Source organism: Cydia pomonella, chromosome 28 (assembly GCF_033807575.1).
Source record: "Cydia pomonella isolate Wapato2018A chromosome 28, ilCydPomo1, whole genome shotgun sequence".
NCBI lineage: Eukaryota > Metazoa > Arthropoda > Insecta > Lepidoptera > Tortricidae > Cydia > Cydia pomonella.
This window is the reverse complement of record NC_084730.1, coordinates 9,403,020-9,430,462: the sequence shown is the minus strand read 5'-3', so window position 1 is coordinate 9,430,462 and position 27,443 is coordinate 9,403,020. Positions and strand designations below refer to the sequence as shown.

The 27,443-nt window shown below is 38.1% G+C and overlaps 3 protein-coding genes across 3 annotated transcripts in view; 2 read left to right on the top strand and 1 right to left on the bottom strand.

Moving 5' to 3' along the window:
* Nucleotides 1–2,567, top strand: part of LOC133532971 (putative fatty acyl-CoA reductase CG5065) — a 28,566-nt gene extending 25,999 nt beyond the window's left edge. Inside the window, exon 13 of the mRNA XM_061871863.1 lies at nucleotides 22–2,567. Coding sequence (XP_061727847.1) covers nucleotides 22–178 — 157 coding nt within the window. The 3' untranslated portion in view covers nucleotides 179–2,567. The remainder of the gene's footprint in view (nucleotides 1–21) is intronic.
* A 1,202-nt stretch (nucleotides 2,568–3,769) lies between these two features.
* LOC133532987 (adenosine 5'-monophosphoramidase HINT1-like) lies at nucleotides 3,770–16,813 on the top strand. The gene is made up of 2 exons (XM_061871891.1): nucleotides 3,770–4,215; nucleotides 14,339–16,813. Exons 1-2 carry the CDS (start codon nucleotides 3,886–3,888, stop codon nucleotides 14,498–14,500), a joined length of 492 nt encoding a protein of 163 aa, XP_061727875.1. The 5' UTR covers nucleotides 3,770–3,885; the 3' UTR covers nucleotides 14,501–16,813.
* Nucleotides 16,814–22,977: 6,164 nt separating this feature from the next.
* Nucleotides 22,978–25,025, bottom strand: LOC133533024 (uncharacterized). Its single transcript, XM_061871935.1, has 2 exons — nucleotides 24,868–25,025; nucleotides 22,978–24,191 (listed from the first exon to the last, which is right to left on the bottom strand). The coding sequence occupies exons 1-2, from the start codon at nucleotides 24,910–24,912 to the stop codon at nucleotides 23,619–23,621; spliced, it is 618 nt and encodes a 205-aa protein (XP_061727919.1). The 5' UTR covers nucleotides 24,913–25,025; the 3' UTR covers nucleotides 22,978–23,618.
* Nucleotides 25,026–27,443: the final 2,418 nt, after the last annotated feature.

The window sequence follows — 27,443 nt, the reverse complement described above, 5'->3', positions numbered from 1 at the left end:
ATGTTTCTCTTTTATTTTCAGGATGTGGTTTCTTCACAAAGTCTTAAAACTCGTCACCCTCCTTCTCTTCCTTCGCATCTTGGTGCAGAACCGCTACGCACGCTCCTTCGTGTATGGAACCCTCAGACTGTTGCTGTCTCTGTTCGGCGCTGTGTACCACCGACTAGTGCACGCGTGAGAGCGGGATGGATATAAGTGTAGGTTAAGTGAATAATTTATTGGTGCCACGTTGTTTAATTACAAGTTCAAGGTCGCTATCTATTTTGTAAGCTTTTTAAGAGGAAGCATTAGTCGTACAAACAAATACCATACAAACGTTCTCGATATTTTACTCTCTGGAATTTGGCCCTAGATGAATACTTTACCCTACCCCCCTAGAAGAACTAGGTTACTTTCAAAAGCTCTAAAAACAGTCAAATAAATGCACCGTAGACAGACGCCTCACATACAAAATCAGCAACAACAAAAAAAATCTCATTTCGTTACGATTGGTTAAGTTTTGGAGGAGGAAAATGTCAACAACACAATCTCGATTTGTGAATTTTTTACGCACGATTTTTTGCCTAAGGAGCAGAAGTTGTCCTTATTTTAGCAGCCGCATCCGTCAGCGCGACGGAGATATTTACCTAAAATTTGTAAAATCCTCAAATCTGAGAACGGCTCAGCTGGTATTTCCTCTTAAACCGCGAGCTAGAGAGCCTACAGTGAACTAAAATTGATAATTCGTTATCGATCTCTCTATCACACGAATATCGAAGAAAGAGGCGGTGAATAAAATTTCGATAGGTATTCGTTTTTTGCTGTAGGTTTGGTAGCTAGCTAATTTTAGCTACTCTGCTATTGACACTATAAAAAAATACTTGCAATGCAATATAGGTGTAAGTGTTGATTGTATTTATTTTATTTTAGTCAGATAACGTAAGATACAATATACATAAACATGGAGACGGTAAAATGTACATAAAAAAGCTGCTGCTTTCAGTAGTGATGTGAAGACGTTGTAGATGAGAGGGGTATTGGGGGACTTTCAGTATATGATTCCTGCACCATCTTCGCACTCAAAAGCTTAGTGTAAGAGTATTTATGTTAAGTATGTAATGTACCTATGATTATACATAGGTATAGATGATTTTCTATGTATGGCATTGTCGACAATTTTATCTTTTTATACAGGGTGTAATTGTTATGCTTGACCGTACGCTGAGGGGTGGATATGTAGGTCATATTAAATAACTTTTACTATGAGGCCAAATCTGAAATCGCAAAAAAAAATCTGCTGTCTCGTAAATTTTGGTGAAATAGATGTCGTTTTCTGTGGAACAGCTGTTTTTTTTCGTGATTTTGGGGTTGGTCCCATAGTAAATGTTACGTATTCTATTCACCTCTCAGCGTCCCATACGCAAACAGAACAATTTCACACTGTATAAGCGTTTCTTCTATCTATGTGGTTGCCGCCGTTGCCAGGCACTTGAGAAAGGGGCCCGGTAACCGGTAATACATTTAACATTAACGACATTCTCCACTGTATTATTGTAAGAGTATCATAAATATAATATATATATTTATTTTATATTATTCAAAATTCAGAATTCAAATTTAAAATTCAAAAATTTATTCTGCAAGTAGGCCTCAAGGGCTCTTTTACAAGTCAATACAACATTTATAGTAACATCATATAGTGACATGAAAAATACATAACAACATTTATAAATACAACAGCCAATACCTGGGTAAACATTACATTATAATAATCTTAAAATAAATAATTACTACAATACAATAGAGATGTATAGTCTCTATGGTTAAAAACACATTAAATCTGGAGATGTAAAAGGTCCCCAATGTCAGGGTACTAATACTAATAAAATTTGGAGGTGTAAAGTCTCTCCAAGTGTCAAAATAAAATTTATACTAAATAAATAAACCGCGTCTGGACTGTTAAACTAGCATTCGTATGAATGATTTGTTATCGAAGTATACAAGTGATTATTACTTAATACTCAAAATGTAATTTTATATAGGTATATACGCAGTTACTTTTCTATCATATTATTTATTGTAATTATATAGAATCAAGTATATTAATACCGTTGTAAAATTGTATATGTATAAGTATTATCCATGTATACAAATTGAAAATGTACTAGGTACTAGTATTAAAACTAACACTTTCCGTCTGAGGTGGAACTCAAAAATATAAGGTTAGGCGAAGTCTGGGTCTGCTATGGCAGATTTTTGATCCGATAGAAAATTGAATTGAAAATATCCTAAATTGGCCTGAGAACACCTCACCTTAATAGTTTTTTTAGATTTGTAAAATACATTATAAGTGGGATTTTGTGAAACTTTCGTTTTGTACATGTAGCTCAAATAAAATTGTACAAATACTTTAAATCTATATTTAAAATCAGTATTTATGACATATTTTAAGAGGGGTTTTTTTGGCAATTATTAAAGTACTTTTGGGATTTGAAATATTTTATATCTATAATTAGTTTGTATTAATATAAAGTATTATTTTATTACTAGTGAATTGTGATACTAAATATATAATTTTGACCGAATAATATTTTTGTTTCATTTCACATAAGTGAGCAGTGAAAGATTAATTTCACCATTTCCACTTGATATAAATCAATCATATTAATTCTCGGTAGTGCCAGAGTCTAGTTAATAAGCTTTAGAATATAGTACCTATCTTTAATTTCAATAGTTATCAGTTTTCTACTTTAAGGAAGATGAGATTGGTAGAGTCAGTGTAAACTAACTCTGCACCATGTTTGATAACACAGTGTGCAAGTGTTATTTTAAATGTCGTAATTTCATAGATGTTTCATAGACGTTTATGATATATTTTAAAAGTCATAATTTCATAGATGTTTCATAGACGTTTATGATTTATTTAAAACGTCATAATTTCATAGATGTTTTATAGACGTTTATGATATATTTCGACACTGTGATATCAAACACAGTGCACATAGCTTAGCTTGACTCTATGGTACTTGAACTGGCATCATATAAAGCAGTTTGACATCACATTAATTTTACATCTATTAGATCCACATTTACCTGATACCCATAATATTTCATTGCGATTGATTAAGTTCTGGAGGAAGGGGAGGAGGAGGAGAGAAGGAATATGTCGAAAACGAATCCTCGATTTCTGAGATTTTCACTCAGGGTTTTTCGCCTAAGCTGGCTTATCGTACTATTTGTAGGAGCCGGGCGAACAGAGCGACGGAGATATTTACCTAAAATTTTCAAATCTGAGAAGGGGCTCAGAGCTAGTATTTCCTCTTAATACAATAAAATTATATGTAAACTAACTAAATTAAAGCAAATATAATAAAGTAAAAAATAAATGACAAGTGCCCCAGATCTGTCCCTTGTGAAAGGGAGCTCATAAGGCTAGCTACATTCCCCCGCCGAATGGGGATGCCTATTGCCTGTCATGAATTGTTTTTATTTATCCCAAATTCTTTAAATTGTTGTTTTTTTGTTGTTGTCTTTTGTATCATAAATTTCCCCACAATTCAAACAAGTTTTTAAAGCATGGCAACATTAAACTGTCAACAGGCACAGCGATAGAGGCATTTTTTTCTTTTTTAACTGCCTTTTTGACAATGAAAACCTAATATTTTATAGGTTTTAAATAAATTATCGATATACAATTATCAACTAGAAATATTTTGCATTTTGATATTCGATATCTAACATTAAATATGTATATCATGTCCAGAAATCGCAACGAATCGCAATCGGGCTAGTCGGAGTTAAACTAGAAAAACGCCCTAACCGCATTCCACAAACGTCAAACTAGTCCACTAACCATCAATTTTCGCAAACTTTTGCGCATTACGACATGCTTGTATTCCTTTAAAAATGCTTACCAAAGTGATTCAACGGGCCCTAAAATTCCGTTGCAAACGGAGCTACCCGACCAACATCTACGATATCTCCCGCGGCTCTGCCTTCGCGATCCGTCGGCCTTACAGCGATGAAGTCAAGAAAGCCCAAGTACAAAGTATGGCAACGCCGGGCCCGACTATTTTCGACAAGATTTTATCGCGTGAGATAAACGCTGATATAATTTATGAAGATGATTTGTGTATGGCGTTTAACGATATATCTCCGCAAGCGCCCGTGCATTTTCTAGTTATTCCTAAGAGGAGGATACCAAGATTGCAGGATGCAGAAGAAAGTGATAAAGAGGTAAGGGTTTCAAGCTTAATTAATAATTTACAAACAAACAAAAAATAATTTATTTATTATTATTTCTTTTATTTCGTTTTAGACAGGCAGCTGATGCTTAGATAATTTGTCAAGTCTTATTTTTAAATTGATTCACACTTGTAGAGTTCACAACTTCAGAGGGTAATTTGTTTCAAGCCTTTACTATTCAGTTTGAAATCAAGTTTTTGCCGATATTTGTTTGCCTGTGCGCATGTTTGAGTTTCGAGTGAACTGGTCGCTTAGTTCTAAAAATTGCAAAAAAAGTGAGTGTAAAGCATTGTTTCACCTTTTCCAATTGTTTTAAACATGATGCAATTGTTACAAAGTATATTATACAAATATTTCAGCCTATATACATCTCACTGCTGGGCACAAGCCTCCTCTCATGTGCGGGAGGGCTTGGGCTATAGTATAAATAAATATTATAGGACATTATTACACTAATTGACTAAGTCCCACAATAAGCTCAATAAGGCTTGTGTTGAGGGTACTTAGACAACGATAAATATAATAATATAGTTTAACAGTCCAGACGCGGTTTATTTATTTAGTATACATTTTATTTTGACACTTGGAGAGACTTTACACCTCCAAATTTTATTAGTATTAGTACTCTGACATTGGGGACCTTTTACATCTCCAGATTTAATGTGTTTTTAACCATAGAGACTATACATCTCTATTGTATTGTATTAATTATTTATTTTAAGATTATTATAATGTAATGTTTACCCAGGTACTGGCTGTTGTATTTATAAATGTTGTTATGTATTTTTCATGTCACTATATGATGTTACTATAAATGTTGTATTGACTTGTAAAAGAGCCCTTGAGGCCTACTTGCAGAATAAATTTTTGAATTTTGAATTTTGAATTTAATATATAATAAATACTTAAATAGATAACAACCATGACACACAAACAAATATATGTGGTCATCACACAAATAAATGACTTACCAGGATTTGAACCCGGAACCGTCCGTTTCATGGACAAGGACACTACTCACTAGGCCAGACAGGTCATCAGAGCCTTTGAATTTCTTTGCAGATGTATGCAAGCTTTCTCACAAGGTTTTCTTTTACTGAGAAGCTAGTAGTAAATATCAAATGATATTCTATACATAAGTCCCGAAAAACTCATTGGTACAAGCCAGGATTTTAACCCCCAACCTGATTGATAGTTAGTCATGAGAGGGCCTACAGCGAATTGAAGTTTGCAAATTTAAGGTGTCTCTTGTTTCCCGGTAGACCCTCAGAACTCAGCCACCAAAACTTAACTTTAGAAGGATATTATATCACATAAATTGATAGGATAACATAACATCATATATTATAACGTCAATTGAAAACAGTGTATATGTTACTGTAAAAGCCCGAAGTACGGTAAAACCTAGGATATACCGGTAAGACCTAGGTTTTACCGATGCCGATCGGTAAAAGCCCGAAATGTGAAATAATTATTGTTCACTTCGGGCTTTTACCGACATGGATATGGTAAATCCTAGGTCTTACCACGTCGACCGGTAAAGGTTGAATCATCCACTAGTTCTTGTCATTATTAGATGAAAATCTTGTATCAGTGTAAGGGGCGTTACATGTAGCGCCATTTAGAGTGATGCTTCATATTGTTTCGGCTATTTTACTAGTCATATAGATCTAGGTCTTTCGGTTTTGCTGAAGGTGAGAGTGAACTCTACTCACTGCAAATTCGAACGCCGTGAGTAGGGATGTAGAAGTCCTGAGAGCACAGTAATGTACAGTGTGTCACATACCCTTTGTAAGCAATATGCCCAGTTGGTGGGAATTTTCGGGCTGTAGCTAGCCGCTGTAATGGGTAACAGAAACGCGTTCCGTATGTGCTTTGTTTTCCATATGACTAGGGTGCACTGCATGACTGCATAATACAGAGATTATCATATCGCGAACGATTGGCATCTTGACTAGGTACCAAGGTTTAGGTATAGTTTACAGTAAAAACAAATTAGGTATCTATGAATAGTTCTCGCCTGTTGAAGCGGCTATGGCTGTGTGATCAAATGACACCCATATGCTTACAATTAAATCATTTTATTTTAAGTAAAAAACCTTTTGCCAAGCGTGGGTCATGGTAGTGGTTCGTAAGGGAGAGAAATAAGCCTGTCTGGTTCTGTGGTATGTTGGTGCTCCCCTGTCATGCTAGTTGGTCGTACCGAGGGCCGCTCCTGGTTAGTCAGGAACGTCTTTAAGCGCCGTGGACAGCTGATGTGGATGCGAAAGGAGGCCTCTGCGTCCCTAGGAACTATTGGTACGGCCGGTCTGAACAAAGAAACCGCGCCGCTAAAGCTTCCCTGCATGATCACCATCTGCGATGCTGACGACACCATGGTGGTTGTGCCGGGAAGGCACATGGAAGATAAGAGCGGCGGTAGGGACAGAGATGTCAGTGGGGTCGCATCGAACGCCTAGGATTGAATGTGTCCCTCCCGAAGACTGAAGCAATTGTCTTCGGGGGACCTGGAAGGGCGCTACCTGAGGACTTAACTATAGCTGTTGCAGGTGAGAGGATTCCGGTCAATTCACACATGAAGTAACTGGGTCTTGTAAATAAAAAAAAAATAAAAAAAATAAAAATTGTTTATTTCGGACCATTAAAAAAATCCATAGCGATATTAGTAAAAATCTTAATAGCTATCTTATTCTCTATGTTAATTAACTACAAACTAATCCCTACCTTACCACCTCACCAAGAGGCTTTACCCTACTTATCCCTCCCAATCACCACACCGACCCAGTATTTAGTGAGCGGGCAGTCGAGTCTCTCGGCCAACGTCCTCAGCATGCTGTTGTTGCTACCGCGCACACGTTTCAGCAGAGAGGCAATTCGTTTGCGCCTAATTGCAAAGAAGTCATCTGCCCTTGCCTCTGCGAACATGCCAGAGGCACTGCAGTGCTTTGGTCGCTTCAGCAGCATTCTGAGGATGTTGTTGTACTGCACACGTATCGTGTTATATGCCTTTTGTGTAAACCTCACCCACAGGCTGCACGTGTAAAACGACTGGCAATAAGCCTTGAACAGTGTTATCTTTACTTCCTGTGTACAGCGTGCAAACCTGCGGGCGAGCATATTTCCTCGTACTGCCAACGCTCTCCTCTCTCTTTCCACATCTAGATCATCATGTAGATCTTCCGTGATCATATGTCCTAGGTACTTAACCTTAACAACTGTTTTAAGGGCTACTCCCCCCAGCATGATCCTAGGCCTGTTGTTGACATTATATTTACGTGCCTTAAAAATTAGTACCTCACTTTTAGACGCATTGTATATGAGACCATGCTGTTGCGCGTAGCCCTCACACAGCTTGACAAGATGTCTTAAAGAGTCAATTGACGGTCCCAGCAAGACCATGTCGTCCGCGTAACTTATGTTATTGAAACACGTATCGCCTATGTGACATCCGACATGCTGCCTGCTGAGACTGCCAATCAACTCGTCCACATACAGACCGGAGGTGGAATTTTGAACAGTATTTCCTCAGGTTAGCGCCCCGAATCGTGGGTGCTGCCTCAGCCCTTAGCCGGCTATTACCAAACGTGGGTGGGCCGAAAGCCCCTTGTCGGCGCTTGTACGTGGACGTTGTTCGGAGCATGGCCTTATACGGGGCACGAATTTGGGCAGACAGGCTCTTGGCTAAAGCCAAGCCTCTCCTAAGGCGTCCGCTGAGGGTGGTGGCCTTGCATAAAGGCATACCATACGGTGTATTTCGCGGTGGCATGAGCCCTGGCAGGCACTCCACCCTGGGAGCTGGAAGTTAAAATGATAGCTGGAAATTACCGTATGAGAGCAGAGGCCAGAGCGCGTGGAGAACGCCTCGACCCATCAGAGGAGGCGAAGAGAGAGCAACGACAGGCTGTCAAGAAACTGAGGGACCGCTGGAAGAGCGACCTGGAGGATTCCTCCTATGGAGTCCGCAGTATAGGGGCTCTCCTCCCGTCATTCAACCAGTGGCTCGATAGAGAACACGGGGTGCCCAGCTACAGATTGACGCAGGTAACAACCGGACACGGTTGCTTCGGTCATTACCTTCATGAAATTAAGAGAGCCAACGACATTCTGCCATGACACGGCCCAGCACACACTTGAATCGTGCAGGCGATGGGTACGCCAAAACATGGTGGTGGCAGCGGAAATCACGAGTGGGGACCTCTCGCTGCACGACGTCGTGTGGGCCATGTTGGGCAGCAAGAGGGCATGGAAGGAAGTTGAGGCCTTTTGCGAAACCGTGATTTCCCAAAAGGAAGCAGCTGAGCGGTTGCGCGAAGATAGTGCAGATGCGCTACCGCTACGGCGTAGGCGCAGAGGGAAGGTGTCCTCCCTAGATAGGCAATATGTCCTAGCCAACAGCTAGTTCCTCCCCCTCGTAGAGCCAGTGGATTGGGGGCCCACACGGAACGGCTCTGCGCGTGTGGGAGGAGAGCCAAGCGTCCTGGTGCGTCCATCTGCTCAAGAGGTGTTAGTTGCACCACCCACACCGACCCCCGAAAAATTTAGCAAAATGCAAAGGGCAATAATTATTACTCGAGCTGGAGTTCCAAGAGGCGATGGCCTCGCTCAGTACTGCCTGAACTCCAGCGCGGTCCCTCGCCTTTGCTTTTTGCGACGCACTCGCTTAGGCGTACCACTCGTCGTCGTTGCGCTACGAGCTACTGACTACTTGGAAACCAACAAATTACTCTAAAGGTAACTTTCTCTTCACTCTTGGGAAATTTCCGAGCATATTCTTGGGAATGTTCTCGCGAGAACTTTCTCGGCACTTTCTTTGGTCCGTTTATTGAAGGAAACATACTTATTTATTAGGATAATGTTCCTTTTTTTGCTCAAATTAAATGCGTATGTCTGTTTTACTCGTATTGATATTAGTAAAGCGACTTGGTCTCGAAACAATATTTTAAACTTAATAGACCAAATTTCTCATTACTCCCAAGAATATTCTCCAGAAAGTTCTCCGACACATTTCTTTATAAGGCGTCCGTAGTATTTTGAATACAAACTATTTATTATTTATATCAAGTTGTTTCTTTGTACATGTGTTCTTCGGATACTTGAGTTTTTACAAGCTTTTATAAAACTTAATCTTGGAAACTAAACTTGACACTTGAATTTTGGTTTATGTAAATCGGAAGAAAAGAACGATTTAGTATTTTTTTGGAAACAAAAAACATTGTTTGTACAAGTTTTTATCGCTTACCGTACTTTTCTTTCGTGCGGTACGTTCAGAGTACTCTGGCGCTGATGCACTGCTGCCTTTAGGGTACGGTCCTGTGCGGGCGCATTCATGATCTTCGCGCCGTGACATCACACGCGACGCGTCGGACAGGTCAAGTGTCTCCTTTTCTTACAGAATAAAATGTTAGGTATAATAGAAATACTTTAGCACAACCTTTAATATGTAGAAAAGGACGTATTTAAGTTTCGTGTCGTACCCTGGGTATAAAAAAAAAACAAAAGAAACCGTTTATTTCAGATTATTGATCCATAACGACTATTAGTATAAACTTAAAACTATGCTAATTAGGTACCTACTAAGAGAAAAATAAAAATAAGAACTTATAACTAAAAACTAAGATGTGTGGAGAGTAGGGGCGCAGTTTGCCATACTCTATTTCGCTCTCCCAATTGCCACCTCCACCCAAAACTTTATAACGGGGCAGTCGACGCGTTCGGCCAACACCTTGAGTAGACTGTTGCTGCTGCCGCGCACCTGTCTCAGCATGGAGGCGATTCTTTTCCGCCTAATGGCAAAAAAGTCATCTACTCGCGTCTCAGCGAACATGCCGGATGCGCTGCAGTGCTTCCGCAGCCGCAACAGCATCCTCAAAATAGATTGATTTAATTGAAAGCGTCTGGGTGACATTTGATCGCTTCAACAAGCGAGAACTATTAATAGATACCTAATTTGTTTTTACTGTAAACTATACCTAAACCTTGGTACCTAGTTAAGATGCCAATCGCTCGCGATATGATAATCTCTGCATTATGCAGTGCACCCTAGTCATCTGGAAAGCGAAGCACATACGGAACGCGTTTCTGTTACCCATTACAGCGGCTAGCTACAGCCCGAAAATTCCCACCAACTGGGCATATTGCTTACAGAGGGTATGTGACACACTGTACATTACTCTGCTCTCAGGACTTCTACATACCTGCTCACGGCGTTCGAATCTGCAGTGAATAGAGTTCACTCTCACCTTCAGCAAAACCGAAAGACCTAGATCTATATGACTAGTAAAATAGCCGAAACAATACGAAGCATCACTCTAAATGGCGATACATGTAACGCCCCTTACACTGATACAAGATTTTCATATAATAATGTCAAGAACCAGTACATGATTCAACCTTTACCAGTCGCCGTGGTAAGACCTAGGATTTACCAAATCCATGTCGGTAAAACCCCGAAGTGAACAATAATTATTTCACATTTCGGGCTTTTACCGATCGGCATCGGTAAAACCTAGGTCTTACCGGTATATCCTAGGTTTTACCGTACTTCGGGCTTTTACAGTAACATATATATGGTATTTTAGCCTTGGCCGGTTGGACTAAAGCAAAGGGGGTGCAGGAATTAGAAAAAAAATCATCCGTGTTATGTTAAACGCATATTTTTGATAACTTTCTCGTATTTTGATGACTATCGCAAATAATACGCTAAAATAAGCATGTTTTGTAGGATTTTTTTTCTAAAATTAAAAATGGCTCAAAACCAAATCGGAGCACCCCACCATCCACATGGTCTTGTCTGCCCTACCCCTAGAGTGTTTATGAAAGAGAACAGAGGCATGGAGGCACAGCAGCCCTTTTTGCTTTAAGCCGACCCTAGGCTACCAACTTTTTTTAAAATATTATTGATGAACTTTTTATTTATGTTATGTTTTCCAAATAAATTTCAAATTTCTTTGTGTGAGATGAGTTGTATTAATTTTGTACTTAGGGGGCGTCCATAAATTACGTGAGGTGTTTTTTTCAATTTTCTGACCCTCCCTCCCCCCTTGGTGAGATGTCGTGAGATTTTATTCAACCCCCGCCCCCGTCCCCCAATCTCACGTGAGATTTTTCAGAATGTGGGTTTATTACGTAAACGCGTTGGATTGTTTATTGTAAAAAGAAAAAACAATTTGGTTCGTGCTTTTATTTACGACTAGTTTAAGCATGTACATACAATTTGGATTAAATGGACCAAAATAGTATAATTTTTTTTTTTTGTTTCAATCAGAGAATAAATTGCGTGATATTTGTCGAGACCCCCCCTCTCCCCAACGTGAGATTAGATGAGATTTGACTCGACCCCCTCCCCCCTTTAATCATCTCACGTAATTTATGGACGCCCCCTTATCAACTTCATGTCACTGAGAATCTAAATTGTAAACTAAAACAACTTACACGCCACGCACACATGAAACATCCTCGCATGGAAAGACGAAGGGACGGCCAGGAAAACCATAACCCGGAAAGTCATAACTTTTCCATGAAAATAGGAATGCCATCAAAAACATAACTTGTAAAACCGAGTCTGTGTTTCCGTATGGGTACAATCTGAATCTCTTCAAGGCTAGAGTAAATAGGTATCTCATAGGTAAGCGTGCTCCACCATAGACCGCATCATCACTTACCATCAGGTGTGATCGTGGTCAAACGCCTGCCTATCCTCCATAAAAAAAAAAAAAAAAAAAACAAGTCTCGCAACTCCGTTCTTCTACTGTAAAAAGTTGTGAGATCCATGTAATACCAATTCGGTTAATTTATTCAGTGCCTACTTAAGGGACCTTCTGTCTTAAGTTATTACGTAATTACTGTAATTAGCTACTACACAGCCATAGACAATATAATTCAATATAATATGTATTACTTGTGAGATATATTGTGTTTTCATGGGATGGCCAAGTCATTCTTAATACATAAATACTTCACATATGATTTTTGTGTTTTATTTGCTATCATGTTGTTGTTGATGACCGGTCTGGCCTAGTGAGTAGTGACATTGCCTATGAAGCCGATGGTCCTGAGTTCGAATCCCGGTAAGGGCATTTAATTGTGTGATGAACACAGGTATTTGTTCCTGAGTCATGGGTGTATTCTATGTATTTAAGTATTTGTATATTATATATATATTGTTGTCTGAGTACCCGCAACACACGTTTGTGCACGTATAATTGTGTTATTTAATTTATTTACATTGACATTGTATTGTATTACCTTGTGAGCGTTTTGGGGTCGCATGTAAGCCCGCAAGAGTTTTTCACTAATAAAAAAAATATTAAAAAAAAACACAAGCCTTCTTGAGCTTACTGCGGGGCTTAGTCAATTTGTGTAAGAATGTCCTATAATATTTATTTATTTATCTTAAGCGGGTTTTCTGGTATTTGAAATTTCTTTCCTTATCAATTCTATGCATTCACATAGTCTAGAAATAGTACTCTATTACGGGTTAGAAATTACATCTGATATTAGTGTGGTTATGTTGATAAGAAATCATAAATAAATAAATTAGATCACACCACACGTGCATACATTACTGTTTATATTTTTAATTTCTCATTACACTGAGGTTATATGAACTTTTTAGGGTTCCGTACCCAAAGGGTAAAACGGGACGGGAACGGGAACGGGGGGACGGGGGCCGTATCTCATGAACCGTGATAGTTAGACAGTTGAAATTTTCACAAATGATGTATTTCTGTTGCCGCTATAACAACAAATACTAAAAAGTACGGCACTCTCGGTGGGCGACTCCATCTTTAACTTGTCCAGTTTTTTGAGTTTCATGTTGGACAGACAGAAAGACACGGAGAAACTATAAGCATTCTTTTTCGGTTACTAAATCCTAAGTATCTCAGGTTGGTTATTTTCAGTAATTATTTGCTCGCAATTCTGTCTATCTATTATCGTTCTTGAGATACAGCTCTGCAGTGTTGGACGAAACGTTGACCAATAACCATTACAAATTGAACCGTAAGTGTAACCGTCCGTTACGGTTTACGGTTCAATTTATAATGGTTATTTGTCAATTGCAATTAACGTTCGGCCAACACTGCAGCTCTGCGACCTGTGACGGACAGACGGAGAGTGCGGGCTTAGTTCGAGTAGGGTACGGAATCCTCAAAACCTTACTGCCCATAGGTTTTGCCAACTAGTTAAACTTGGAAATATATTAAAGGTAAATAGTTTCCACAGTTTCTAGCTAACAAAGAGCTGTAATTAACAGATAAGATGCACGAGGAATGCGATAACGGTGTTTGATTTGATAACGCGTCGGGTTGAAGAAAGTACACATTTACGTTGAAATAACTTAGGTTTTTAACCTTCAATATTCGCCTTCATAATTTCATTTGAACTAGGTGTAATGGTTAAGAGTAAAAAAAAAACTTAAGGCTGGCAGACAGACAATTTTTTTTAACTTTAAGCAGACCGTCGATTTTGGGCCCAGGGAAAAACCATCACATATACCTTACAGACTGTTATGTAAAATTGTCTAATATAATTTATTTAAACTTTACACTTAGTACATAATACTACTTACATACTTAGTAATCAAACAATTATTCAAGGATTAATTACGTAAAATACATACACATTTCATTAAATAACATAGACATAATAGTAGGTGTAAATAAAACGGGAAAAACCGGCCCTAATGAGTCGGTCAGGGTTATTTTATGAATCGAGTTTACAATTTTGTTATCTCGTGTATTACAAGTAAAAACATAAAATAACACAGTAAATATTAATTATAATGAAAAAAAATGATATGATCTAATGTCAAAAATGACAAGTACCTAAAATAGTAGTAAAGTAGTAGTAGCTCAACGAGGGGGGGGCGGATTTAGGGTCGGCAACGCGCATGTAACTCCTCTGGAGTTGCAGGCGTACATAGGCTACGGAGACTGCTTACCATCAGGCGGGCCGTATGCTTGTTTGCCACCGACGTAGTATAAAAAAAATTAACAAATAAGCCTTACGCTGTCCCGCAGGAGACATGTGAGCGATCTTACCATGCAAACTAAAAACACAGTGTTCAATGTGTTAACTATACCATCTGCATAATATTTATTATTCTCTTCCTCAGCTCCTCGGGCACCTGATGTCCGTCGCCCGCGCCCTAGCCACGGCGCGCGCGCCCCTGGGCTGGCGTCTCGTCGTCAACAACGGCCGAGAGGGCGCTCAGAGCGTCTACCATCTCCATCTCCATATCCTGGGGGGGCGGCAGATGGGCTGGCCACCAGGCTAAGGGGGACGGTACTCTAAACCTTGTCTTTACATCCTAAATACTGTTCAGTTCAATTGTGCCAATTTGTCCAACTGATCCTATTTCTCCTGTCATTTTAGCATAAAAATTATTATTTAATTATTTCATTGTCTAGTCTCAAAATGATACTTAGACGTAAATTGTTTTAGTTCAAGTACATATTTCATATAATTAAATATAATACAATGTACACAATGTATAAATGTAACTTTCCGGTTGTCCTAATACCTACCAAATACTAGTAAAAAAAAAAAAAAAATACAACATATCCGATAATTAATGAAACAGACAGTAATGTCAAACCTGTTTATTGTATTTTTTTTTCTCCTCTGAAGACTAGTAAATAGAATTTAAGTATGGCTCATGATTTCATTTTCTTTATGCTGTTAGTATGTATATATGTTAACATTATGTACTTAATAATGAACCTCCAGGTCTATGATTCTTAAGTATGTTAAGTACTCTACATTGTACTTCAAATCCATTTGTATATGTGACTGTTTGTGTTCTAAATAAATGAAAAAAAAAAAAATTGTTTCAAAAGCAGGATGAATGCGTAGACTTCGCAATCGAACTGTCTTTTAGTAACTGGGATGTAAAAACAAGAGCTTAGTGGAGTGGACCCGGGTATGTCCTTAAACTACGTCCACAAGAGAGGTATGGGCATTGTGAATGTCATCTCGCTCTGTGTGGTAGGGCACAGCACAGCGGATGTCATTCCAGATCTAGAGCAGAGCCCAACTGGGGAAGTACCTCCACCTTACAGAAAATCGCAGCCAAATAACACTAGACCCTACTCATAGTGTTGTGTTCCTGTCGGTGAGTAAGGTTGCCAGAGCTCAACGAGGGTGGGAGAGGGTTAGGGTCGGCAACGCGCATGTAACTCTTTTGGAGTTGCAGGCGTACATAGGCTACGGATACTGCTTACCATCAGGCAGGCCGTATGCTTGTTTGCCACTGACGTAGTATAAAAAAAAAGTAATGATGCAGCCAGATAAGTCATGTCAGGGTCGCCATGTAAGGAACAAGCGAAACAATCGAAAAGTGTAAACTGATTTATTTGTTTAAGTGTTTACAAATTATAGGGGATTCTTGTGGCTACATCGTTACTATACTACCACTGGGCAGAAGAGTAATAATGTAGCTAAACAATATTGACCAGTTAAAATAATTACATACCATGCATAAAAAAAAAAGGAAAATCCTAGACCAAAGCCGAAATAACGTTTGAACACAATTTCTACAAAAAAGACAAACAAACAAACGTGGCCGTGTGTAGGGGCTCGTACATGACTACCGCCGAGGAACCTCAAAAATGCAAATTAGCATCCGTTATTCACGCCTTCATTCATTGAATGTCACGGTCGTCATGTAAGGACGAGAGAGAAATACTAATTTATTTGTCTAAAAGTTTACAATTTATAGGGTTTACTTGTGGCTACGTTGTTACTCTACTGCGCTAGAAAAGAGGGGGAGGGGCACCTCCCTTTAGGGGGGTAGACGTGAATGAAGGGTTTGGAAACGCTCAACTTTTTGCAAGGAAAAGATATGTTGTTTCTTATTATAAGGTTACGTTTTACTCTGCACGTTGAATTTGGTAATAATTTAGCTTATCTTTATTTATCTAAAGATATAGACTATTCTTTATGATATTGTAACCATTATCTAAAAACATATGAACAGAAATAAACCTTAGTGGTAACCAATGGGGAAAATTAACTCGATGTGACAAAAGTTGTGTAAAATCCAAAAGGATTTACCCTTTAAAAGTGCATATTTTCTTCCCCTTTTTATTTCTACGGTTGCTGGTAAATTTCATCTGAAAGTAGTATAATTTTTAAAAGGCGGATACTTTTATATTTTTAAACGAAACTGACCAAAAGAAAAAGATTTACCCAGTGTCATAAATTCGCCATCTTAGGTAATAATTTAGTTTTAATTTCGTGCAATAATTAGCCAAATTAGTTAAGGGTTTTGAATTATCTCAAATTGTTATCACATTAAGGTAAGATGTGAAGTTTTTCTGAAATAGATGCAAGCTAATTGTTGCCAATCTTGTTAAAACTAAGTGTCTAAGTTTTTTTATAGCTTTTATAGGTAAAGGTACCTGGATAAATGGGATAATTTAGAAAAACACAGATATTTATTAAAGTAAAAGGTTTCAAGACGAAGCATTTCGGTACATTTAGCTCTAGTGACTTCTACAGTTATTCTAGATCGTTGGTCTGATGCAATGCTTACATTCTTTATCACATGGCAGTTACTGAATTTAAATGAAATATTAATCTAGAGATTGAGGTTTCCACTGTTCAGATAGTTGATGGCCCTTTCACTTAGGTTCGCGAGCTCTTCAATCTGTTCCTTGAATTTGGTGAGAAGGCATTCCAGAACAATGTGTTCGACCGTCTGCTCCACGCACACACTGAGGGTAGTCACACCAGCCCCATTTATGCCAATGGTAGGCAGTTTCCAACACCCGTTCGTATGCGGTTTAATTGACTCCATACCCGGCGCGGTTTGTCGAAGCCAGGTGGACGTCTGTTTGGGTTGTGTGTGTATACTTACATTGCAGATAAGTCTTTCAGTTTATATTTCCGGTATTCTAAATTATCTCATTTCGCACTGCATCGTTAAACTTCGACCTTTGACCAGTTTCTGTTTTAATTTACTAACTGGCCAATAATATATCACCTCCATGGTTTTACGGTTGGACTTTTTTTATATATGTATGTGATTTCCATCTCACTACTTTAGGTAGTGTAGTAGTATTCCTTTGTGCGAGCGATGTGAAAAATTAGCCTTATATGTATATGTAAAGGTTCTAATATATAGTCAACTTCATTTTTAATTAGTGTTTTTTTACTAATACGCTGAGGCTCCTATTATAATTCACGGGACTTCATTGCAGTATTCATCATATATTTGTATAAAATTATTAGTAAAATATGCAATTTACAAACTTACTTATATTGTTTAGTCTATACATGTTGATACAAAAAGACACAAAGTGATATTTATACTTATTTATTATTTCATAGATTCGATATTTGTAATTGTTTTTTTTTCTTTTTTTAATTTTTTGTTTGTAAAAATGGACATGTAAAAGTGCCCCTGTGGCCTATTTGCTGAATAAATGTTTGATATTTGATATTTGATATATTATTGGCCGGTACTGTATCTTATATGGGCGCAGCTATTTGAGACAAACTTACAAGACATGTATGGGATGCCACTGCTTGGTGGTACGCTAAATAAGTATGTACGCAATGGCAGGTACGCAAATTGCCATAACTGGAGGGACTTGTGATAGTTTTAAAATTGGTTGCCAATTATGAAAACCAATATTTTATTGAAGAGGGAATAAATTTTTAACAAGCAGAAACGTCTGCGAACGATGCTATTAAGCTTAGAATAAATTTAAAAAATACAATAAATTTAATCCAGAGGCCGTGAGTTCAAGTCTCACCCAAGGCAGTATTTTTTCCACTTTTAAATTTATTCTAAGCTTAAGAGGGAATTATAATAATTATAATTATAATTATTATAATTATAATTAAATAATAATTATTATAATTATAATTTAATTTGACCGCCCATACAAAAAGAGAAAACGGTTTTTCCACTTCTAAATATTTTCGATTCTCCATGACTTTAATATGTTATTGTCATAATGAAAACCTAGGTTTATAGGGTTTCCTTTTTTATTAAATTTGCTAAAAAATCGTGAAACCTACAAACCTACAATATATTACGCTGAAGCGATCGACATCGAAATCGAAGTGTTATGTTTCGATTTAGTTAGTGGAAACCGTTGTCTCCTAAAATGGAATTTCATAAAAAAAAGCCGTTATTTTGTTAGATTGGAAACGCTATTCTTCCCTGTTAGTATTAATCTTATTTTCGAATCTTTATTTTTATAATAGACCAAAATTACCTCATATCACTAAAGATCATAATTAGAATCTCACAAAAATTAAGAATTGTTTTAAAATATTTCATAAATTGTCAAAATAAGAATCCTTTTTGTTGTATCCCATAAATTTGGGTTAATATATTTTTCTCACATATATAAAAATTACAAAAAAAAAACACAAATATAGCCATTTTAACTCTAGTCACAATATCCTCTAGTCCACTTTTGTACAATACCAATCTATCGATGGTCTATCGAATATACATCGAGAATAGATGATCGGCCATCGATCGGTATGGTATCACTTAGTATACTTCTCAAACTGTGGTGTCTCAATACTTAGTCCTAGTGTTATTTTTAAGTACCTATTATTAAATGGTGTTGGTTATAAATATTTCCAATTTATATTTTAGATGTTACATTTTATTATGTACTTAGTTTATTAAATTTTACACGGTAATCTTTCAGCCGAAGACTTACAAGAAAATTTAAAATCACAAAAAGCATAAAAATTTATCCGAAATACGATTTTTTTTGACAAAAAAAAAATTGAAATGTATTGTATAATTATGCTCAAAAGTATCTATACTTATTTTATTTATTTATTTATTTAAACTTTATTGCACAATACATGAAGAGTACAAATGGCGGACTTAATGCCAGAAGGCATTCTCTACCAGTCAACCATGAGCCAAACCGAAAGATCCTAATTGGTGCAGGGTCAGAATACAGAGTAAAATGACAAAAAAAAATCACAATATTACCTATATAAAATTATACGTACATAAATAATATGATACATAAATACATACATATATAAATATATACCCATTGTGAAACATCATGAGGACGACCTTTGAACCTTGTCAAACAGATGCTTGCGCAACATGCGCTTGAAGGAGAATTTGTTCTGGGCTTGTCTCATAGAGAGAGGAAGATCATTCTACAGCCGGATTGCCTGAATGTTGAAGGAATACTTAGTATGAATTTTCTGAAATGATTTTTAGGCCTCAGACTCTAATCTGTTTCTTTTATGCGAGTGGTCAGCTCCCGTATTAGCCACGTGGCAAAGCAACAATGTCATTTAAAAAACAACTGTATTGTGAAAGTATTAAGGTTTAAATCTATAAGGCTACAACAAAATGACCCAAATATGAAGTACGATTTTTTAGACAAGAAATAAATCGTAATAAAATTGCCCTATATTACAATCAAGCAGTAAATACCTAATGCTCATCATCTAATCGTTAGATCAAAAATATCAACTATACCTAAACAAACACAAAGTATTTGCACAAATTGCACACTTTAAATATTTGCTGATTTAAAGTATTCGACTTAATATTGACAATCACGCGTATTTGATTTCAACTGTATTTTTCTGTGTCGGCTAAAAGTTATTACCTTAAAATTTAAACATATATTCATGTTATTAATTATTTAATTAGTGTTATATTCCTTTTTTTTATCATCGACCGTCAAAGATGGCACATTCACTTTTTTTACCATGGAATTTTAGGTTAGGTGGGGTTAAGGTCTGGGGCAAAAGATATACTTGTAAGTATATAATCGACATACTTTTGTTTTAGCCCGGGATCCGGAAATAGTTATTTATTTTACAAGGCGGCAAAGTTGTTGCAACTGCTCGTGCTAATATTGATACGCGAACAAGCAAAAGATTCCAAAATAGCGTAGTAGCGTGTAGTTAATAATTTGCGTAGCGAGTGGTTTGAGAAGTGGAATCATTAGCGTCGCGAGGGTTTCAAGGCACGAGGGTTAATCAAACTTTGCCTCCGAGTGAAACACAAAATATTTTACCACACCAACGCGAGAAAATTACTAGCTATGAAATACCAAAAAAAACAAATTAAATCAAATCCAAATTAATGTATGTATGTGTGTTTGACGACAGGTTTGGCCTAGTGGGTAGTGACCATGCCTACGAAGCTCATGGTCCCGGGTTCAAATCCTGGTAAGGGCATGTATTTGTGTGATGAGCATGGATATTTGTTCCTGAGTCATGGGTGTTTTGTATGTATTTAAGTATTTATAAATATTTATATATTATATATATCGTTGTCTAAATACCCTCAACACAAGCCTTATTGAGCTTACTGTGGGACTTAGTCAATTTGTGTAATAATGTCCTATAATATTTATTTATTTATTTTATGTATTAAAACATGTAACATTCAATATCATAATTTTAAAGTCAATTCTACCAGCTAAAATAAGGAAACAAGTCAAAATTTACATCTGATTACTTTGCCCCACATGTGGATAAAATGCAAAGAGGGCCTTTTAGTTGGTGTGGTGAAAAAAACTTTGTTCTCCTTACCCTAGTAGGTTTTCTTGTATATTTTAAGGAAAAGGGTTATGTTACTGTTTCATTACCGTAAACTTTCTAAAAATTGCCTAACATGCCACCTCCCTACCATGTCCGACTTGAAAAACAGTCAATTCTTATCCCAATTGCATTATTATGTAGGGGTTACATATATTACATATTTTTAGGGCGAGATAGATAGTTGTTTGGTAGGGAATCACTATTATTTCAAACCAGGCAATGTTTGGCATGGTAGGCAAAGTTGTGTAACTTTACGACATGTTATACTTTGCCACATTTGACGGTATTTTAGTATTAAACAAGCAGCAATGCGTGAGTGACCCCGTTGCTAAAAGCAATGGGTCGTCACAAACGCAGGGGCGCGATTCCACTTCACTTCCATATTACCAAATTCGTGACATCGCTTAATTAAACCAAAACTACTTTTCTGCCAATCATCAAATAACTATTGAGTCGGCCGCTAATACCGCGCACATAGTTTATAGTCAAAGCAAAATATTCCTTACTATAACTATTTTTCAAATAGCTTGGTGGTGGGTACGATGACAGCTGTCGTCTCAATACATTTTCTCGTTTGAAGGTTACTCCACCCAGTGTCGGGCTAACGTTAATTAGAATTGACCATATAAAAAATTGACCTTTACAAATTGAACCATAAACTGTAACCGTCAGTCCGTTTACGGTTCAATTTGTAATGGTTAATTTTCAATATGGTCAATTCTAATTACCGTTCGGCCAACACTGACACATCGAACCTTATCCGTATACCTACTAGCCGTGTCTTATCCAACCTCGACATTGGCAGAATCATCTACACCTTGATGGAGCCATGACACGAAAAATTGATTGATTGATCGTTACGCAGCGGCTTACGTGAGCGAATAACTCGCGAACGCGAAGGGGCGCGGCGCGGGTGAATTCAATCCTTTGATACCTATGGAAGTGTTCTACGTTACTACGGGCGATCTCGTTGTGAACGCGAATGCCGTTGGGCCGCCGCGCCGCGTCGCGTCGCAATGTGAGTTATTCGCTCACGTAAGCCGCTGCGTTAGATAGGTAGGTTATAAATTGTAAGGAATTGATAGCTGTAACTGTACCCAAAGCTATGTGAAAAATAGTATATTAACTCTTTCTATATCTCAGATGACAGTTCGAATGACCAATTTGCTACCCAATTTATCTGGTTATGTACCAATAAATAAAATTAATAGATCGGCCGGACAGACTGGTGTAATAGAAGTCTTTTATATATCTGGGATTGTTTACTCTTTTTATAAGTACATATATGTTTCTTACGCCGTTTATTTTTCGTGTCACTAATTTGGTCATATGGAAAAACTAGTTGAATAGCGCCACAGCGGTCCTGTATGCACTTTAGCAATTTGTTAAACTGTAATACGAAGTTAAATATATGTTTTTATTATTATACTTAGGTTATTTCATTTTTATTTATCTACCAACCTTCCTAAAATCCAAAGTATAAACTAGTGGCTCCGTGAACTGTATGTAGACCTCACGAAAATTAAAAAAACCGGACATGTGCGAGTCGAACGCGCCCACTGAGGGTTCCGTACTTTTTAGTATTTGTTGTTATAGCGGCAAGAGAAATACATCATATGTGAAAATTTCAACTGTCTATCACGGTTTATGAGATACAGCCTGGTGACAGACGGACGGACGGACAGCGGAGTCTTAGTAATAGGGTCCGTTCTACCCTTTGGGCACGGAACCCTAAAAATAAAAAATAAAGCTTACTGCATTGAAACATCCCAGCTTACACAACAATCACACTCAATCACTAGTCTTAAGTATCATAGACCCTACTGGCGCTTAAGTCTTTTATGCCAATTTCCACCATTTTGAAAATGTTCCAAAAATGAAACGACAGAATTGTTTTACCTACTTATCCAACCTGCTCACACGAACATCTGTTGGGAATGCGACCTGTAGAGGAGAACATCTGGACATACAACAGCAGTTTGCCCGAGACAAATTCCGACCTTCGCTAATGCTTTAGTCAATAAAATAAAAAGCCTCAAAAAATATAATAGCGCCATCTTGTGTGATGAATTCTATCAAGGATATCCATCGTGACAAACAAGACTGAAAAACCGCACTCGAATCATTCTTCCGTTTAGCAACTAACGATTCCATAAACAAACTTATATCTTCCGTCGGGATTAAAAATGATAGACAATGTTGAGTTAAGTATATTATTTATTTCAAAAATCATACACCATAAAATACATGAATAAAAAAACATATTTTGTGAAGATTCCTTATTTTTGATATTTTAACTCAACCGTTATATAAACGCCTAACTTTGTAATAAAAGTGATTTCTGTCTTTTTTTACATAATTGAATAAATTTTAGCTTTTTTCCGTCCACGCCCCCCGGTTTCATTTTTTTCTTGGGTTACGATCAGTATTAAATTATCATTTTTGCATCAGCGACTTGTTACAAAAAGAAGTTAATTGATTACTATTCAAATTTGTTTAAATTCAAAGGTTTACGAGTGTGATCATTGATCCCTTGAGGAATACATGATTCATTCGAATATAGGTATATGTTAAGAGGAAAGGGGACGACCGTTTCTCCATACAAACGTAGTCCCGGTTTTCTTCTGGATATTGACATGGAAAAGATTTTTACTTAACTTGATGTGACTTTTCTAGATTTTTTATTATTATAACTATGAAGGGCGAAAACCCAATTCCATACAAATATTTGAAATGCTCCTTTCTTTTATGATAGGTAATTAAAATTCGAAAAAATCGTCTTAATAATTGAGTTTCTTAAATGATTTGATAATAATCGCAATCAAGTCAGTTTTTTTTACCTAACATCCACACCCACATGGTGGGGGATAAGGCAAGAAGGTCACTTTAGGCTCAGCGCATCCACAGGGGGGCAGGTAAGTTGGTGGGGGGAGCAAAGGGGGGGCATAGCCACACGGGGGTGGTAAGGCAAAAGGTGCCGGAGCTGGTAGAACTATAGGAGCAGGTGGAGCGCAGGGTGGTAAACTAAGTTTTATAGGTGGTAAAGGAGCCAATGGGGCAGGGGCAGACAGGAATATAGGTGCAGGAGCGCATGGTGGGAGGGGTGCAGGGGCTGGCAAGTATATAGGGCTAGGGGCGCAGGGTGGTAACGGGGCGGGGGCAGGCAGATACATAGGTGCAGGCGCACATGGTGGAGGTAAGGGCGCTGGCGGAGCTGAGTACACTATCGGTGCTGGTGGAGGCAAGCACGGTGGCGGTAAACATAATGGCGGCGGGGGAGGTAGGTATAGGGGTGGAGGTGGCGGCAGGCATAAGGGTGGGGGCGCGCAGGCCGGCGGGGGAGCGTCAAGGTAGATCAGGGAGAGCTCGGGGGCTCCGCACTTGCATTTGCAGCTGCAGCATGCTGCCGTGAGCTGGAAATTAAGGTATAAATTAAGTATTTGAGTGCAATGAGATTCTTAGGGCGTCCAATAGCTGGCGCGGTTGCACGGAGCGGAATAGGTAATAGTGTGAGTAACGCACCCGCGTGTGTGCAACCGCTCGGTCCACCCGCCCACGCTAGCGGACGTCCTTTTACATCTTTTTTTTTATATCACGACGGTGGCATAAAAGCATACGGCCGCCTGATGGTAAGCAGTCATCGCAGCCTATGTACGCCGGCAACTCCAGAGGTGTCATATGCGCGTTGCCGACACTTTAAAAACCTGTACACTCCTTTTTTGAAGAACCCCATACTGTAGAGCCTCGGGAAAACTTCGGAAAGGAGCTCACTCCACAGCCGGAGCGTCCGCGGGAAGCAATTCCTCTTAAACAACACCCTGCCGACGGCGAGCGGTGCGGTAATAGAAAGTGGCCGTTGGTATCATGTCAAACAATTCTTCAGAGCACAGTCCATTATACAAGTGGTAGAACACACACAAGGAGGCGAAAGTCTCTCCTTAGACTTGGTTCAATACCGCTTGTGAGTTTAGGATCGTCAACGATTCGTTCTAGTTAAAAGGAAGCGTTAGGGGCAGTTTTAGCAGCGTTCTTTCCCCAAAGGGTCATCCGATATGACAATGTGGAATCCCATAGGTATTTTTAACTCACCTGCAGCAAAGCGGAAATAGCACACACAACCACAGCAGCCTTCATGTCGAGTTGTATGTCTATCCGTCCGTAACACTGACCTATAAACCTAACCTTATCGACGTTTCGACATACTTATCGGACAGAAGTTATATTTAAAAGAGCACGTTGGACTATGATTTGGTTTTACCTATTTCCTAATAGCACAGGTGTCTATTATATTATAGACCGATGTTACAATAACACCGTTTGCCATCAGTAAAAGAAGCAAAACTTATTCACACCGTAGAACGTCGTAGGCTGTTCGTATTGTTCCACACTTTTATGAACAGTTGCGCACCATTCCTTTCTACGCAAGTACGCATCGCAATTTCCTACCAGAAATTCCTCGGTATACCGCAAGTGGTGCGCTTCAGGACATCTTGGCGCAAGTATTGACCCTGGGGCTCATCCATTAATTACGTCACACGATTATTAAGGTTTTTTGACCCTCTCCCCCTTCTTGTCACATTTGGCAACCCCCTCTCTCCCTGGTGTGACGTCACATTTTTGGCAATTTTGTTTTCAACGAAATCGGCAAATCGAATTAGGAATTAATATATTATCAAAATGTTTTTGATAATAGAAATATTAGTAATTTGATAACACAAAACTGATTAGGAAAGAAAATTAAATGAATAAAAACGATTATCGTTCCAAAAACTCATCATTTAACGGTACAGTGAATAAAAAAAAAATTCAGACTTCAAAAAGTTGGTGACTCCCTCCCCCTTGTCATAATATGTCACATTTTCTTGACCCCTCCCTCCCCCTAAACGTGTGATGTAATTAATGGACCACCCCGCTGTTTCCTCTTGGCGCCAAAGTGTAGGCCAACCTGTAGTACTTACTTGTAGCTTTAGAGCGTTTTCACATAGTCCGATCCGCTATCGGGTGGAGGAACCTCGTCCGCGTAGTCAGGCTGCGGGGCGTCGTCTTTAGCGGTCCCGCACACTTTAATAAACATTATGCCCACACAATACGCAGGCACGCGTATAAGGAGACCTCACGTGTCTACAGTGAAACAACTAAGAAAAAAAAATTACCACATGAGTACATAGATACTTTTTCTCGGTTTCGTTAAACATAAATCTTCACTTCGCACATCAAAATAGCGAGTCTATCTTACGAAATTTTTAGAGCGTGTATAATCAATATACATACATCATGTTCATAACGCAAATAGAAAATAAACAAGATTTACTATATACAATAGTAGTATTGTACTACTACTTAATGGCGCAGCGACCCAAAATGAGTCTTGGCCTCCGACACGAGTACTCGCCAGTTGTTTCGATCCTGCGCCATCTCCCGCCAGTTATCGGCCTGGAGATCGCGCAAGTCCGCTTCAACAGCATCGCCCCAGCGATATCTACAATACTGTTATACAATACTGTTTATCTCAAAATTTGGTCCAATAAAAAAAATACACGTGAGGTAATGTAGGGAGACGGGGGTAGCTAAGAACCTCACCAAATATCACCAAGAGGTAGGGGGGAGTCAAAAATTAGCCAAAAAACCTCGCGTGATTTGTGCACAAGCCCTTCCTAACCCCAGGTGTTTCAAGTTCACCAAAATTACAATCACGAGGGATGCTCATTTTGATTGATCTTCAATTGGAGTAATTAGGAACTAACGAAACGAGAACGTTCCCAATTACTTCTTGCATTCTTGCTACATATACATACTGATTGAAAATCTAATACTTTTTCACTTTGTAAATTATTATGTATTCCGTGAGGTAAATAAAGATCCTTAACCCTTTTCCAGGCATAGTACGATTTATCGACCACATACGCGCCAATAGAATTTCAACTTTAGTATTCTGAATTAAGGTTCAAATTAGATTGCACTTTTGGAAAATGAGACTTGCCTTCAAATGAATCATCAAAGCTGGATTAATTGGAATATATTTGTTTTTATTGGGAAATCCTTGTAGATTGGTGCGGCCTGGAAAAAGGTTAAACAGTAATACTAAAATTGAAAATCTTCAGTGTTTCCATCCCGCGGACTGTTTCATTACCCCATACGGTTTCGGGTAAAAAGGAACGGCAAGGCTTTTGTTTTCGTCATAATTTAGTAGGATAACATTAACTTAAAATTATTATTTTGTTAAAATTAGATAGATAGATAACCAAACTAATACGGTTAACATAAAAATGATTGAAAAAAAAAGACATTTTTATGTAATTTTACAGCGTTTGAAGTTAAGGTTTCCCAATTCCCCCACTCTCCCCTGTCTAGGAAATATCAGAATAGATTGTGTCTCCAATTTGTTCAACTGATCTGTCATTTTTAACCTACTTCAAGATTTCAAAAGGAGGAGGTTAATCAATTCGGTTTTTTTTTAATGTTTGTTACTTCATAACTCCGTCATTTCTGAACCGATTATGAAAATTATTTTTTTGTTTGAATTTATATATATACAGATTGGTCCCGTTTTTGTCAAAACTCAGTTCTGATGATGGGATCCATGAGGAATCGAGGGAATTCATCAAATGTGAAAGGCATACATAGGCATAGTGATTTTTATATTTTCATCACCAAATCAAGCATTT

Bases quoted from the DNA above. Each gene is read 5' to 3' on its own strand.
- LOC133532987 (XM_061871891.1), top strand. From the start codon at position 3,886: ATGCTTACCAAAGTGATTCAACGGGCCCTAAAATTCCGTTGCAAACGG. The intron at 4,216-14,338 runs GTAAGGGTTTCA...TCTCTTCCTCAG, and splicing joins CAGAAGAAAGTGATAAAGAG to CTCCTCGGGCACCTGATGTC.
- LOC133533024 (XM_061871935.1), bottom strand. From the start codon at position 24,912: ATGAAGGCTGCTGTGGTTGTGTGTGCTATTTCCGCTTTGCTGCAG. The intron at 24,192-24,867 runs GTGAGTTAAAAA...CTTAATTTCCAG, and splicing joins CTATTTCCGCTTTGCTGCAG to CTCACGGCAGCATGCTGCAG.